Consider the following 15,622-nt stretch of genomic DNA (forward strand, 5'->3'; position numbering starts at 1 on the left):
AATGCTCGTGGCACTATTTTCCAAGAGGAATATTGGTAGTAAACAGTATATGTACATATATACGGGTTTTTTCTTGATTCGTTATTATATTCTTTCATTATGTTGGCAGTGTTTTAACTGTGACGTATGTCGAATCGAAACGACTATTACGGCGAAAACACACAGCAAGGAACGTGGCACGTGGAACGTCCTATATTTCTTCAAATATGGGATACACCGTTATCGATCACTGTCAAGCAAGGATACAATTTTACTGAAAACACTCTAGGGGGTAATTTTGAGACGGTCCGTACCACATTTTTTTTCGCACGTTTGAAACTATCTAAAAAAAACATGTGCCACGTTCATCGCTGTGTGTTTTCGCCCTTGTACTACGGCGAGCGTTAGAACACAGTAGCGTCTTTATATATATATATATATATATATATATATATATATATATATATATAATAATATACAAATTTAATTCTATATTTGTCGCTCAGGGGCAAACCGTAATGGCGTCATGGTGAAATATAAATTTTCAGAAATAAATAATAATACCAATGAGTGCATTTAATTTTCATTATAACATTGGAACTGTATAAAAAATCATAATTTTTATACAATGATATTAATCTACTTAAATATGAAGTATATGAAAGGAGTTTATTTATAATTACAGTCACGACATATGCTTCATTATGTATGCGCATAAAAAAGCCACGATTTAGGTACCCAAAATTAATCACCAAAAAAAAGCATTTGCGTGCTTAATTTATCGTGAAAATTTGACACGTTCGAGTACTTCTTTACAATTTGCACAAGCGCGACCAAAATAGTCATCACACACTAGCTTTAATGTTGAAGGTTACACCTGCAATAATTATATTGGACTTTTGGCAATTGTTATTCCGGTATCGCGTGCTTTTGGTTGCGGTTTCCTGAGCCCTGCTATTTCGGTGTGGTTCCCTCTGTTTTGCCGGTTTCCGCGCGGCCAGTCGCCCACCAACTCTCGCGCTCTCCTCTCGTCTCTCCGACACGCGTTTCCCTTTTTCTGTGAGATTTTCCCTACCAGTGTTCGGAAAATTCGCATTCCGTTCGTCGGGAAATTTTCAGTTTTCCGACGCTTTTTTCCAACCGTTCAATATATACGAGTTAAAAGAAGAAAAAAATAGTCGAACGATAAAAGTACGTCCAATTCGCCTTCGCTGGCCGAACGCCACGCGTTTTTCTTCTGTGTGTTCCAGCAGTGGTGTTGTGTACGAATTCGATTCGTCTTGTAATATACGCAACCGGAAAATTTGTGATTATTTTCTTTTGTTCAATGCTAGAAATGTACGTTTTTTTCTCTTCAAAAACGGTTATGTTTGTTAAAAAACGCTCAAAAACGGTTATTTTTGTCTTGTAATAACTCTTTATCAGCGCACTTATCAGATAGATTAGGTATAGGCACTATCGTCTGATCAAACATTCAATTTGTGATTTAGTATCATTTTTTTACTTGCGAAAATATCGCCGTATTTGTATTAACTATAACATTTTAACATGATTTCTTATTATTATTTAGTTACAATTTCGTAAAAAAAATAATTCCTATCGAGGTATGGTTTTATAATTTTGCGGTTATTGTAGTAGCGAAATTAATTGATGTGACTTTGAGCTGGCTTTATCGAGCTGAACTAAAACTTGAACGTTTACCCTACACGGTTCATAGATTTCTTAATCGAATGTTAGATCACCGGTTTCAATGCGCAAATAAACATTTACACAAAAAAAGTAACGTCATCATCGTACCTTTTAAAAAAAACATTTTTAGTCAAAAATTGTGTAATGCCTGTCCGAATATTATTATTTCATGTCAGGTAAACAATTGTGCAACGTGTCCATCGCACATGCCTGTCAGAAGCTGTTTAGTAACCGACACATAGTTGAACCAAAGATCTTATGGATGTGCTTTATTATTTTGCACCAAGTTGAAACGGTCGAATTTGCTTTAGTTCGTGATGGATTGCCCACAGTCCAAAATAGATTATAGCAATTCGAGTGAAAGTGCTGTCGCCGCTCGTTTCAGAGCTTTCGTTTCTGTAAGGTTACAGGAAATGAACGAAGTGATGCAATCACTTTTTTCACAGTGTCGGTTAGTGGTTGGTCGGTGAACGCGAGATTTCACCATTTGGTTACAATGCCCGTTTGTTCAATTGTGTTACATATTATATATAGTGGCAATTTCCCGAATTTGACCGCGTCCGGTGAAAGTCACCGAATCACCTGTTCTGTCTGTTAACGATCGCCACATAGATTATCCCAAAAATGTACACCTGTCATTACGGTATTACCCAATTTGCGTGTTTTATATGTGCATTGCCATTTGGAATCTTGTACCGTGACGAAAACGGTACCACTTGCCGAAATTCATTACTGATACGATACAGTTTTAAACCTTTTTGAATGATTAGATGTCTATCTTTTTATGGATTGAAGAATTTTCATCGTGACACTTTGTTCTAAATCAAATTTTTGAATTTGACCATTTACATATTTATGTGGTAGATATATTCATCTGCGTGTAAAATTATTTGTACTGAAAGATTGTTTGATAGATGCAAGTGTCCGAGCTTGATTTGTTAGTTAGAGAGGTGCCAATTGTATGAAGAGAGAATACGTACATTTTTTAAACGCTGTATAAGTTCAATGTCAGTTTATTTATTCTATTTCGATCATTTTAGGCATTGTCTGTAGAGTGTGTATCGTAGAAGTTTGAAATAAGTGTGAACATTTCATCGAATCATTATGAAGCCGAAGCCTGATAATCCTGTGACGGATTTAAAAGCCAACACCGAAGGGTTTATAATAACCGAGAAGATGAGCGAAACGAAAAGTCCTATAAAAAGTGAAAAGGATTTGAAGAAGGACGCAAAGAGACTCGAAAAGGAAAAGATCGAAAAAGAGAAACTGGAGAGGAAGGAGAAGGAGCGAGCCGAGAAGGAACAGAAGGAGAACGAGAAGAAGACCAAAAAGGGTATTTATTATTGTTTTGAATGCGATTTTCTTTTAACCCAAGTATGTAGTTCAGATACGTAGCACCATTCTACCTTCACGTTCTATCTCTTGGATCAGACCTTATTTGGTCTCGGTTAACCACGTTGCAATTGTGACATTACTGGGTCGTTTTCGCATTATGGACCTGACCTTCTGCACTATGTATAGACCCATGTATATAAATCCGCTGGTCGAAATGATGTAATTCCCCCTAAATAGACGACATATCCTCGCGGACGACGGTCGCTCATAACTGTTGTTTCCTTTTGCCTCGCGAATTTGCATGAATTACCATGTTGCGGATTTCGAATGCTAGATGCGTTTACGTACATATTTGCGTTCGTTCGATTCGCGAGACTTTAAACAAAGTGGTTTTTGCCCGTCTTCGATATGTTTACGTTGCTGGGTGTTATTTCCATATGAATCACCTCGACCATATCACGGTTATTATATGTTTTCTATTCGCGGAGATGATAACACTCTTGTCTGCGATGTAAACCTGAGAGTTATCACAGACATAAATCTAGAAATTGTACTGTTTTGAATTAATCTCGTGTCGTAAAATTGCACTTGGTATTACTGTAATAAATGTGTGTACTTTTATAATTTTTCATTCTTTGAGTTATATTCGATTTTTTATTTGCCATGGTGAATTATATTTTCTAGTATATTTTTAATTTTAATTGACGTTTTTATCCGCAATGAGTCGGCCATGTTTATTCAAATGTTTCAGCAAGAGTGATTGTATATACAAAATAATTAAATAAATAGGATTGCCAGTCATCATCGCACTTAAAGTCGGTATTAATATCAGGCATTGTCAAATTGTGGCTTGGGAGCCGTTGATTTGGTCCATGAAAAATGAACCAACTCAGCTAACTCAGCTAATCTTATTTTACCAACCTTCTCATGAAATACTTATTTTCACCAAGTTGAGTCGCACGTGAATCGTACGGCATGGCATGCCCAGGTAACCGCTATCTGTGAATGGGGGCGAAAAGACACTGAGTGGGCGTGTTTTTTTTTTTTTTAGTTATTTTTAAACATGTGAAAAAAACGCAGCACCCCCATCCCATATATGTATATGATATACAGTCCCAAAAATCACCCCCTAGAGTGTTTTTGGTGAAATTTTATCCTTGCTTGACAGTGATCGATAATGGTGAATACCATATTTGAAGAAATGTAGAAGAAACATGCACTCTGCATGTACAACTTCGCCCGAATTGGGTTTGGGAACACCCACTGTAACAGCGTGGAGCCAAAGACGTGACGTTCCGTACTATCCAGTGTGTTTTCATTTTTGTAATTTTTAATTCGTACGAATTTATTATTTCGACAAGTTTCTCGTATATTTATTTAACTATGGGAATCACCGTTATCGATCACAGTCAAACCTATGTTATTACAAATATTTTAGGCCTGGGTGTCATAGCATAGATAATACGTGCAAGCGGTTTTTTTTACAAATTCCGAACTATCTAAAAAAAAACACGTGCCGCGTACCACTGTGTGTCTGCGTCCTTACTCATTCATCTCTGCTCTCAATATTTTTCCATCTGCAAAGTAATAATTTTACATTCGTCTGATCGTATTTTTGTTGTGCTCCTTCTCGTTTGATTCGTTTATCGCATGCAATAATTTACGATTTTTTCTATAGCGAACACAAAGTATAAAAACTTATCGTATGATGTACCAAATAAACACTTCAAGGCGGTTTTGACCTGGCCAAAGTTTGGTTTTTGCGATGATCTCATACGTGTGCATATACATACATACATATGCATGTGTGTTTGGTGTTGCAAAAATACATACGGTGTGGGCAAAGCTCGTGTCCAATACTACGCTTACTTATCTTTATAATTGTGCACGTGCTACTTTAATTTACAATTTACCCACTTATTTAATACGCGACCCGAATCTTGTTCTTCGTCGCTATTTACGTGATCTCAGACTGTGTAGTCGAAATTAACTTTAGGATAAAATGGCGTGTGTTCTTTTTGGCGTCGAGTTTTGTGTATACACGCAATAGCATTTTATATTCGTTCATGTTTATAAGAAAGAATATGTAGGTACATACATACATACACATGCTTGTAAGTTGGACGAAATTTATTTTACCTTACGGGACAGGTGCAATTAACCCTTTACTTGTCGCGTTTTGATACTTGAACCTTGTCATGTGTAATATGCAATAAAATATATGTATATGCCAGCGTATTGCTTGTTGCAATATAAATTCTATACTGAAATTGAATATTCGAGGTTGCATCGAATCTTTTTGGAACTTTCCATTTTAATTTTTATTGATTTTATTTTTTGTTTTAGTATATTCAGTACTTCTTTTTTTCTCTTGAATGGCAACCGTACTGTTCAAATAGTGCCATGCCTACAAATATGTCTAAAGGTATAAAATTAATGAAAGCTATCTATTATGTATTTGATCTAAATTTTTAATTTTAAATATGTATTCTTACTGTACTCACATATCTACTATTTCGATAGAATAGTGTTAGTGGTGCCATCAAGTCTAAAATATTCTACATCTTTCGGATCTTTAGCTTCGTATTCGGTCAGAATACTTACATATGTATTTAAGTAGATTCTGAATGAATTTTAGTATTTCAATAAAGGAGCTATGTAAAAAAGCTTAATGTTAAGAACACACTGAATCGTACGGCATGGGACGTGCTCGCGGTTTCCAGCTGTGATGGGCGTATCTTCAAGTTTTCCCTACATTTATTCAAATATTGGAATTACCACTATCGATCACTGTCAATATAAGGATAAAATATCACCGAATATGTCCAGCACTTAAATATAGTCAGTCTTGTTATAATACTTGGATCAGAAATTTTGTAAGCGATTAATTTTATGTCATTGAAACCGGGCTAATGCAAATGCATGCACGTTTTTTACATTGTACAAAAATCAAATTATTAATCATAGGTTGTGTGTCTGCACCTTAGCGGTTGGAACAGATACACTTTGAATACACCTGAAGTTAACCAATTAGTGAATTTTCTCAACCGTTTCATAGAACTTTTATTCAAAATCCTTTTCAACCCTCGGAGTTGCATTCTTCAGCACTTTATATTATAATACATACAAAGGAAATCCAATGCTTCTAGCTTTTAGAACTTTTTTCCCATTGAATTTCATCTGAAGGGTGTTCGTGAACGTCCATGTAAATATTGAACTTTAACTTTCGCTCAGCTGATGCACGTCGAACAGGTGTCGTAAGGTCAACCTGTCGAACATCTGTCCCCTTGTTGAATGTATATTCAAAATAATTTAAATGGTACATGGGTTTTTATTTAGGTATAATACCACGACTACACACTACGTTCAACATATCTTCGTCAGCCGTAATTTTCGTAGCACCGAGCGGCTTCACGTGATGGTCATTACGTATTGTCGGCATCAGTCAAGAGCGGTCCATGGTTATTAGCGGTCAGTCCCGCCATGAGCCGCTTTTTTCTCATCATCAATTGATTAATGTCGGATCCACTCGGTCTACGTACGACCTTAATGACTTCTGAGTTTTTTTCCCCCGTTTCCCTCCCCTTCCATTCACCCGTTTAGAACTAGTTCGTGTCTATGCGTGTAGTGGTGTCACGAAAATGGCGTGCTTTAATTACTGTTTTCAGTCTCCCCTTTTTTTAGACATAAGTGTTTCTTAAAGCGTATGTAAATCAAACGAAAGTCGACGAGTTTGAAAATTGTTCGGTGCTTTTGAAGTGGCAGGTCGAGAGAGAAGCTCACGGTGCATTGCTTCCAAAGAAGTTACAGTAATATAAACCGTTTGTTTGGGGCGAGATTCGTTCACGTTGAACAAATCTTCGAAGTACTTTTATGTACTACACACCAAGTGCAGTCATCTCTGGTTAACCACTGGACCAAACGTGATCTCATCTCGGACAGGCGTTTCAGTATTCATAGTACCTATACACAGTACATAGATGGAACGTGTTTAAGGGAACTTTTTATGTTTTAGAATTCGTCAGTGTAGTAATTTTTGTGAATGTAAATAACTTTTGGGTTTATTGATTTACCTATTCTAAATAAAAGTTATTATTTGCTCTGTAGAATTCTAGTCACTTGAAAAACCAGATTTTTAGTTGAAATATTTTGTTATGAATTTGTCAATACCGTTTTTTTTTATTTTATTATCATAGTATTTTCAAACATTTATATGTTATTTCGGGCTCCACTCAAGCTTCCATTTTAGACTGCATCTCAAGAAATCATTGATCTCAAATTACCAAGGATGTTTTGTAAATATTAGCAGTTTTAACCGAGAAACTGATTCATCGACTTTACAACACGTCTATTCGAAAATACAACGTCCGTGTGTATATATAAAATATAAAACTTCCGCTAATCCATTTACTTTAGTCTACTGAATTTGTATACAATTGTTTCACGGTTTGTATACAATTTTGCAAAAAGGATCCAGTAAAAGAAAACACTAACTACCTCTACTATGTACTTATAACATAGTATAAAAATATTTATGAAGTTGCGGTTATATGTAATACAAACATTACTCATGTGTGTTTATTTGGGAGAAACAATAGGCGAGACATATGGTCAGAAGCTTAAGACAGATGTTTCAATTGTACCTATGAAGTGTGTAGAAGGAAGCAAGATAGGCCACAAGTCGTATGAACTGAAGTGTGCTTTCCTATTCCTAGTATTTTTTCCAGCAGCGTGGCTCGGTGGTTGCTTTTTTTTTTTTCAGATTTGGATGTTTGTAACTCCAAGTCGATCGATTCCTATTAGAGTTTGCCAATTTATCTGATTGCATTGTTGAAACGGTTCCTCCATGAAATTGGCAAAAACCATCCTACCCACTATGTCTTTACTATTTGAATATGATATTTATGTACAAGTTGAAATGCATATGTCTCGTTAATTTCGAGCGTTTCGGCATCTCTAAATTCAGCAATGTTTGTAATTGGCGCATTGGGGTTGTCCTGTTAGGCCTTCCTGATATATACATATGTATGTATATATGTAAAAATAAATAGTAGTGCATGATTTAAAATGAATAAATAACTTTTTGTATACTTAATTTCGCAAAAAATATCAATTTATTCCATTTAAAATTAAATTTTACCGTAACATTCATAGATGAGATTATTTTAATTGCATTTCAAAAAACCCATTGTAATCGCACCGCAACACAAAAAATCGATAATTTTCAATTCCGTGTCAAAGTTTCATACTTATTTGATTCTTATTAGATTCCCATTTGAACGCTACGTGACACGTGTTGTGACGTGTAATACCAAAGAGCCGACATGCGTGAAAAAAATCGCATCTAAAGCTGCCTATTGGATTACTTACACATGTCAGAAGTCACAACATTCGTACACATCGCCTAATCAATTAGTGTTGAGGTAGTGACAGAAGTTTGGTTTTCAGATTTGAATGTCAATTATCGCATACTGTTTTTCCACCTGGAATTAATTATTTATACAATGTTCGCTAAACAAAATAGCATTCACACGTACTATTGTAGAGTACGGTCTGTAACTGACGGCCAGTCTACATTTGCACACGTTGCATCACATACACACATTAATTTTATGTTTCTATTCAATTCGTCATCTCTACTAGAGTCGCAACTTTGTGTTGAGACATGTTTCAAAAACGTGAGTAAATTTGTTTATTTACGCGTGTTCGATTTATGAACTTTACTGCTTCGGCGTGATAGTATTTGTATTACTCTCTACTGTTCGTTGGGCTTAAGATAGGACTTTTCATTAGAACCTTGTAAGAACTGAAGGCATTTCTATTTTTTATGTCAATCTGTATACATATATATATCAATATGTTATAGTTGAAGTGTATTTTCAGTTGTAATATATTTCAACTGGCGTTTTAGGTCATTCATATTCGAATACAATTCAACTGGTAAATTATATATCAAGAAGCACAAATACACTTTCAATAACGTGCGCCAGTTGTAATATAAAAATTGAGTTTTGACAGCTCCAATGTTTTTATGAATGCTTTGGAATCCAATAATGCGTTAATATTTGCTAAGTATTACGAATAAAGGTAAAGACGTTTTCACGAAAACCCAATCTCTCTATCTGAACTGTATTTTCAATTGTAATATATTTTGACCAGTTGTAATTCGCCATTTGAATCAATTTACGTGGGCTAGACGGAATATATTCCAACTAGTCAAAATATGTATATTACAATTGAAAATACACTTCAACTATAATGGTAGTTGGTACCAGGTTAGATGGAATATATTTTAACTAGCTAAAGTATATTACAACTGGAAGATACACTTCAAATCTAACATACTTACATAGGAATGAATTTGTATGCTTGTCTGCAGTACAAATATACATATGTACAGTTTTATTCTTGGTATCACCAATTTTGGTATACAGTCAACTTTCTTCTAACGCGCTAGATCTGTTTCGCAAGAAAACGGAAAAAAAAATAGTGGAATTCTAATAAAACAATACAAACACTAAAATTTTTAATATATATTTTTTTAATTTTAATTTATTTTCTTACATTTCTTACGCTTTTTGCTGAACCAATACATTGAGCATTATAGAAAGGTTGACTGTAAGTGTTATTATTATGGTAATCTTAATCCGACCATAAACGGGTTTTGAAAGGGGTTGGAGTCTCAAAAGAGCTCCAACTATTGGCGCACCGTGAAAATTTCTCCGTTTTTATCGCACAGCTTTTCTTACGTGTGCGCTAGCAGGATATAGGAGAATCAGTATGAAGTCACCTAGTCCCTTTCTATCCTACTCGCACATACGGAAATAAATCCTTGCGATATAAACGGAGATTTCCACGGTACGCCAATAGTTGGAGCTCTTTTGAGGTTTTTTTTCAATTTTCATCAGTCCGAGCAATTCCGGCTATAATATGTTTTTTTGTATGAAGATTTCGAAAAATAAATGTTACAATTAACAAATGTTCATAAGAATGCAAGATATTACACCGTGACTACTGACAAAAACACACGTTCATACTTATACTCATTTGGACGTACGAGTGAGAGTGCGGGGATGGAATGAAGGGGCAGCACGAGGGGTGCAGTAAGGGGGCGATACACAATAAATAGCACTATAAATGAGCAGAGTATTACATAGTGTAGATATGAGAATTGATCGCAAGGACATTGCATGCTGAAACTGCTAGTGAGAGTAGCCTCAGGCGTGGTTCACGTATCAATTCCTTTCTAAAACCGCCCGTTGAAATAACAACGGGCATAACACTAGTATGTTTATACAAAGTGAGTTATTTTGAAGTGCTAAAAAATTCCGATTTGTAGTATGAAGTATACTTCAGAACTCTGGGCTTCTGTGACTTAATTTTTTTAACGAGTTATCTTGTTTAAAAGTCGCATACCACGCCGTGTCGTGCTTTTATTTATTAGCTAAATTTTAAAAGCTCATGTCTCTCACGCCATGGAATAAGAGAGAAAGAGCTTTTGGCGTGTTTGAATTAATTTTGACGTTAATCGGAGGGGTAACGCCCGTTAACCTCGTCGTCGACTCCACTGGAAATAGAACGAAGCATCCGTATGCTTTCTTCGGGACACGTTCCAGAAATTCCCGATGAGTACACCTATTTGGGTACAATCGAATTTATTTATGATGTAATGATTGAGTCAACACACATGATTTTTTTGAATCTTGGAATGGTTCCCTTCTTGGTTCGTCAAAACTAGATTGAAAATCTCTCTTAATTGCGAAAATTCTCACAACCGACACGCCAATTAAACATCAGCGGTGGATTGCTAAAATCAATCGTAAAACCATTTTAATTTTTGTAATTACACCGTGATCATCTATTAATGGCCGGTTATTATGTTTTAATCAAAGCCAAAGCCGAACTGGCACAATTGGCGACATTGACAGTTCGATGTTTAAGTTTAAATGTGTCAACATTTTCCGTTCTAAGACGTTGAAATACGCTTCCTGCCCGTTCGAAATGTGTATACAATACATTTCCTTCTGTTATTGCATACTAGATTCATGACTAAGCCCCCTCTTCACGTTATGTTGGCCCAACGTGAACTGGAGGCATTAGAATCGGCATGATAAAGAGTAAATTTAGATAAACATTTAAATTCTGCGTCTTGTCAATTTTCGCGTTTTGAGTTGTTTACTAGAGAGTTATCCAATTTAGTTGTGAATGGAGCTAGTTGTAAAGAGTTTGTTTATATTTTAAGTAGTATACTTTTGATGATTGTTTGATAATAAGTTTTAAACACAAAGACGCTGGTCGTTTTGAACCCAATTCATAATGTTTTAAATCGATTCAGACGATACTATTCTAATCTCATGCTTGAGTACCTTCCTAGTAAGGATAGTCACGCACAGAGCAAGCTAGGTTTTGGACGTAATGAAGTAATTAATTTACTGTGAAATTGTGAATTTTACTTATCTACGATTTAATATTGTAATAAAGAATCATATTTTAAATTGAAAAATTCCGTCGGAATTTTAATATTCAATAAAAAAAAAAGTTCAATTTCACACTTTGGTGCTTTAATTGCTGAGCTTTTATTCCCTTCACCTATTCCAGCCCTTTGGCTCTGGAATTAGTCCTTTCTCAGTTTTTGTATTTTTAAACTGTGGGGGAGTTGAGGGCCACACCGAAACCCATTAATACTTACACGATGATATATATACATACGTGTATATAAATGTGTACACGCATAATGGCACTTTGTGTATCGATCATGACGTTTCCAGCTTTCAAGGCGTCCGGTAAAAGCTCACTTCCCTTTTTTGCCTCGGCTTCCTGATGAATAGCACGTGGCTCCGACCTTTACATTACCTTGCATAACTTAATTATGTTTTACAAACTGACTTTAGTCACCCATGACTTTTTTGCTGTATGCGGTATACAGCAGATAAAATCTTTCTGAGTTTTTCATTCTTTTTTAGTGCTACTAAAGATGTGCAACAATAAATTATCAATGATGTCTATTGCTATTTTATCATAATTCATTATACTGAGCAATAAAAAATCCCGTTTTTGAGTTACCAGAGCGGAAACTAATCAATCTTTACTAAGTTTGGCCCACTGAATTCGAATATGATAATGATTTTTATTGGTTCGTGATTGTTTACGAGATATGAGCGTTTAAAAAAATGCCACAGGTTCTATCCCTGGCTTTGTTGCTAGTCGGACCTTGGATGTTTCTTCAAGGTCGATCGTTTCCTTTCCGAGTTTTCCAATTTATCTGATTTCATTGGAAACGGTTCCAACAATTTGGCAATCCTGTCCTAATTCATGCAAAATTTGAGTTTATAGCGTCTCATGATTTGTTGATATTTAAAAATGTTGCAAAAATTTGTCCATAGATGTCTCTTTGATGATCGATGTTTGTAATTGGCCTTGTATAATACATATGTACAATGTTGACCATAGATGTCGTGTTAATTAAAGTCGGTATACCTGTATAAATAAATAAATTTTGAAAATTATGAATTGCAAACACCATGCGATCAATAATAATGACTACCCGACCTTTACTGATGACTTTTTATGCGTCAGTAGCAAAAATTTACACTGAGAATCTGATCTAAAACACTAAGTCTGTATGAAAGTACCTTTATTTTAATGACAGTACATGTGTACATTGTATGTACGATTTTTCACCAAAAATATTTGTGATTATATAATAAAACATCTAAATAAATATCATTGCTACAATTTATTAGCAGAATTTTATGTACATATGTATGTATATCACACATGAAAAATCGGCTTCTTGTTCGGTTTCATACGTTTTAGCTATCTGATATTGATTCTCGCGGCTTATTGTGTATATGGTGGACGCTAAAAGTCCATTGATATCTAGAGTGTAGTAAAAATTTACTTTTGTATTTGGGCAAAACACACTGGGTGTTATGGGACGTCACTTGTCCTTGGCTTCCCGCTGTGACCGTAAACAGTGGATGTTCCCCAAACTGAATTCGGGTGTAGTTGCACGTGCAGAATGCATATGCTTGGGATGTCGCACGTGTATTCATAACCATATGCAATCGAAAACACTCTAGAGGGTGATTTTTGGGACTGTGTACGATGTATATGTGCTAGAGGTATCCAAAAAAAAAAAACGTACTACTCAGTGTGTAGTGTGTACATGATATGTATATATATTTCTTTTTCACAAATTGATAGTTGGATGAGATACGTGTGGTTTTCGTCCGAGTTGTAATCAACTACAACGACTGCCGCACGTGACAAAGATTTATCTACCACAAATTTATGTGCTTTCGTTATTTTTTTATATTTTTTTCCGATTCATATTGCGTGTACCTGTCGAGTGGAGGGAATCCGGACGCGGAAGTGAGTTATTATTAAATAATGGACAATGGGGATGGGTTTGGGAACGGCTGACACTGATGGTCTATCACGCATCGTAAAAATTCTTCTGTCCACACACATTCGTATAATATTTCACGTTTTTTTTCACACGCGCTTTTCGTGCGAAACAACTCGCCATTATTATTATTATATTTCCGCGCGTCGAATTTTCGCCGCCTCCAGATCTCTCTCTCTCTCTCTTTTCGTCGCTTCCCCTTTTTATTATTATCTCTTTTATTGTCATTTCCTCCTCCGGTTCGTGTATTACGTCTACAGAAGTAGGTATATAAATTTGCCGAGGAGTCGACTGATTGGCCATTTCCGTTTTTGGGCAGACGAGCTTATCGGAGCGAAGGGTTGAATTAAAGTCGTTACTGTCGATGGTCAAGTCTAGATAGTACGAATTTAGAAAAAGTCAACCGAGCGACTCTTCCGCTTGTTAAATAAAGTCTTGTTATTACACTTAAATCGGCAATTTTTTAAGCGATAAATTTTATGTCATTGAAACCAGGCTAATATGAATGTATTTACGTTTTTTACATTGTACACAAATGATTAATCAACATATTACACATGTGGGTTGATTTTTTTTTCGTAAACTATAGTAATATAAATAGGTATAAAGTTGTAATTGTTGCGAATACTGAATCTTACGGCGCGGCATGCCTAGGTAGACTCTAGCTGTGAAGGGCGTATTCTCATGTTATTATTAATTCTTACGATCTTATTATTTCGAAGTTTTTCTTACATTTCTTCAAATATGGAAATTGCCGAAAACACTTGATTTTTGGTCTGGATCGCCATACAGGTGTGTTAGCGTTTTTGTTATGTGCAAAACTATCTAAAAAAAAGTACGTGGCGTACCACTCTGTGTCCGCGCCGAGCCTGTCTACTATCAATGCTATTAATATTCATTTGAAATTATTGACATTAACTTTTTTTTTTAAATTATTTATAGTTAGTTTTGGACCATTGTGGCATTACAGGAAGAACCTTAATGCTCCACAATGGCCTAATTTAATCATGTACATCAGTATATAATATAATAAATTTAATCATGTACATCAGTGTTCGCCAAGTTGGCTCTTTTTGGGGGTAGTTAATTATTTGTTAGTTATCTATATATGCAGTCGACAGGGATTTTTAATATAAAATATAATATGTATTGTAATAAAATAAATCAATAACACTGTTAAATATTGTAGATAAGATCCGTCGTTTCGTTTTGGTCTTTGTCGCGTATGTTTATGCTTACTTTTGCATTTAGACTTGCACTTAAACTTAACAACATCCGTCCGTCCGTCCATAATACACATTATTTCCTGTGTTTAACTATTCGGCTTCTTTAAGAGTATTATTTTGAAATAAAATGAACATCCCTGCTGGTATTTAAATAATGTCTTGCTTAGAGGTAAAAGTATTTAGTTAAAATTAATTTAATAAAAAAAAGTCTCAATGAATGGGCATTGCAGGTACTACTATTATACCATAAGTATTCATTGCAGTTTTTTCTTTTCAAAAGATGCGAGAACGACATAAATTTCTTGACTGCTTTTCGTCCATTATTAGTAGAGGTAGGATAGTCACAGTGCTATCCATTGTTACATTGTTGTAAATCCTTTGTAAAAAAGGTTCGGCAAACCTTTAACAATGCATTTGCAACCTTTGAACAATACGCGGCACCTTCTGGGTCCGGTGACTAATTATAAGTCGAAAAAGGTTCACGTCCAAAAAGAGCCCACTTGGCGAACACTGATGTACATTTACATAAATATATGCAATGTGATGTTTTCGATATTTCAGTTGCATGCAACATAGAATTTCATGCAACTTTTCAACAAATGGTATTGTTCTTCACTTAAATATGAAAAACTTGAGGGTTTGTAAAAAAAATGGAGTAAAAATCCAATCGCAATATGTTAAATTTGTCCTTATTTCGTTTCTGGGTCATTTGTCAGCACGCTCGTATCCAATTTATGTTTATATATAAAACTTTTGTTAATTGTACAAGTTTTGGGTTTAGTTTATATCCTTCGTCATGTAAATTAGTTGGACTATAAAAATTTATCGACTTCGTAAAAAAATCATATTATGTATGTAGAGAAAAATGCTTAATGCTAGTACATATTTTTTATCTATTGTTCAATCTCATGTTAATTGTTTAAATCACAGCCTAGTTGTGAACGATTTCATGGTACACATTGATATGTAAAAAATAATTGTATTA

The 15,622-nt window shown here is 35.0% G+C and overlaps 1 protein-coding gene across 2 annotated transcripts in view; it reads left to right on the forward strand.

Annotated features, from left to right (window-relative positions):
• Unc-115a (actin binding LIM protein Uncoordinated 115a) overlaps nucleotides 1–15,622 on the forward strand; it is a 65,275-nt gene that overhangs the window by 23,927 nt on the left and 25,726 nt on the right. Inside the window, exons 1-2 of one of the 2 annotated variants that reach the window (XM_077441228.1) lie at nucleotides 973–1,285; nucleotides 2,709–3,001. The exons of the other annotated variant lie outside the window; for it this stretch is intronic. Coding sequence (XP_077297354.1) covers nucleotides 2,773–3,001 — 229 coding nt within the window. The 5' untranslated portion in view covers nucleotides 973–1,285; nucleotides 2,709–2,772. Of the gene's footprint in view, nucleotides 1–972; nucleotides 1,286–2,708; nucleotides 3,002–15,622 lie in introns of those variants that run through there. 2 annotated transcript variants of the gene reach the window in all.

Source organism: Arctopsyche grandis, chromosome 11, assembly GCF_051622035.1.
Source record: "Arctopsyche grandis isolate Sample6627 chromosome 11, ASM5162203v2, whole genome shotgun sequence".
NCBI lineage: Eukaryota > Metazoa > Arthropoda > Insecta > Trichoptera > Hydropsychidae > Arctopsyche > Arctopsyche grandis.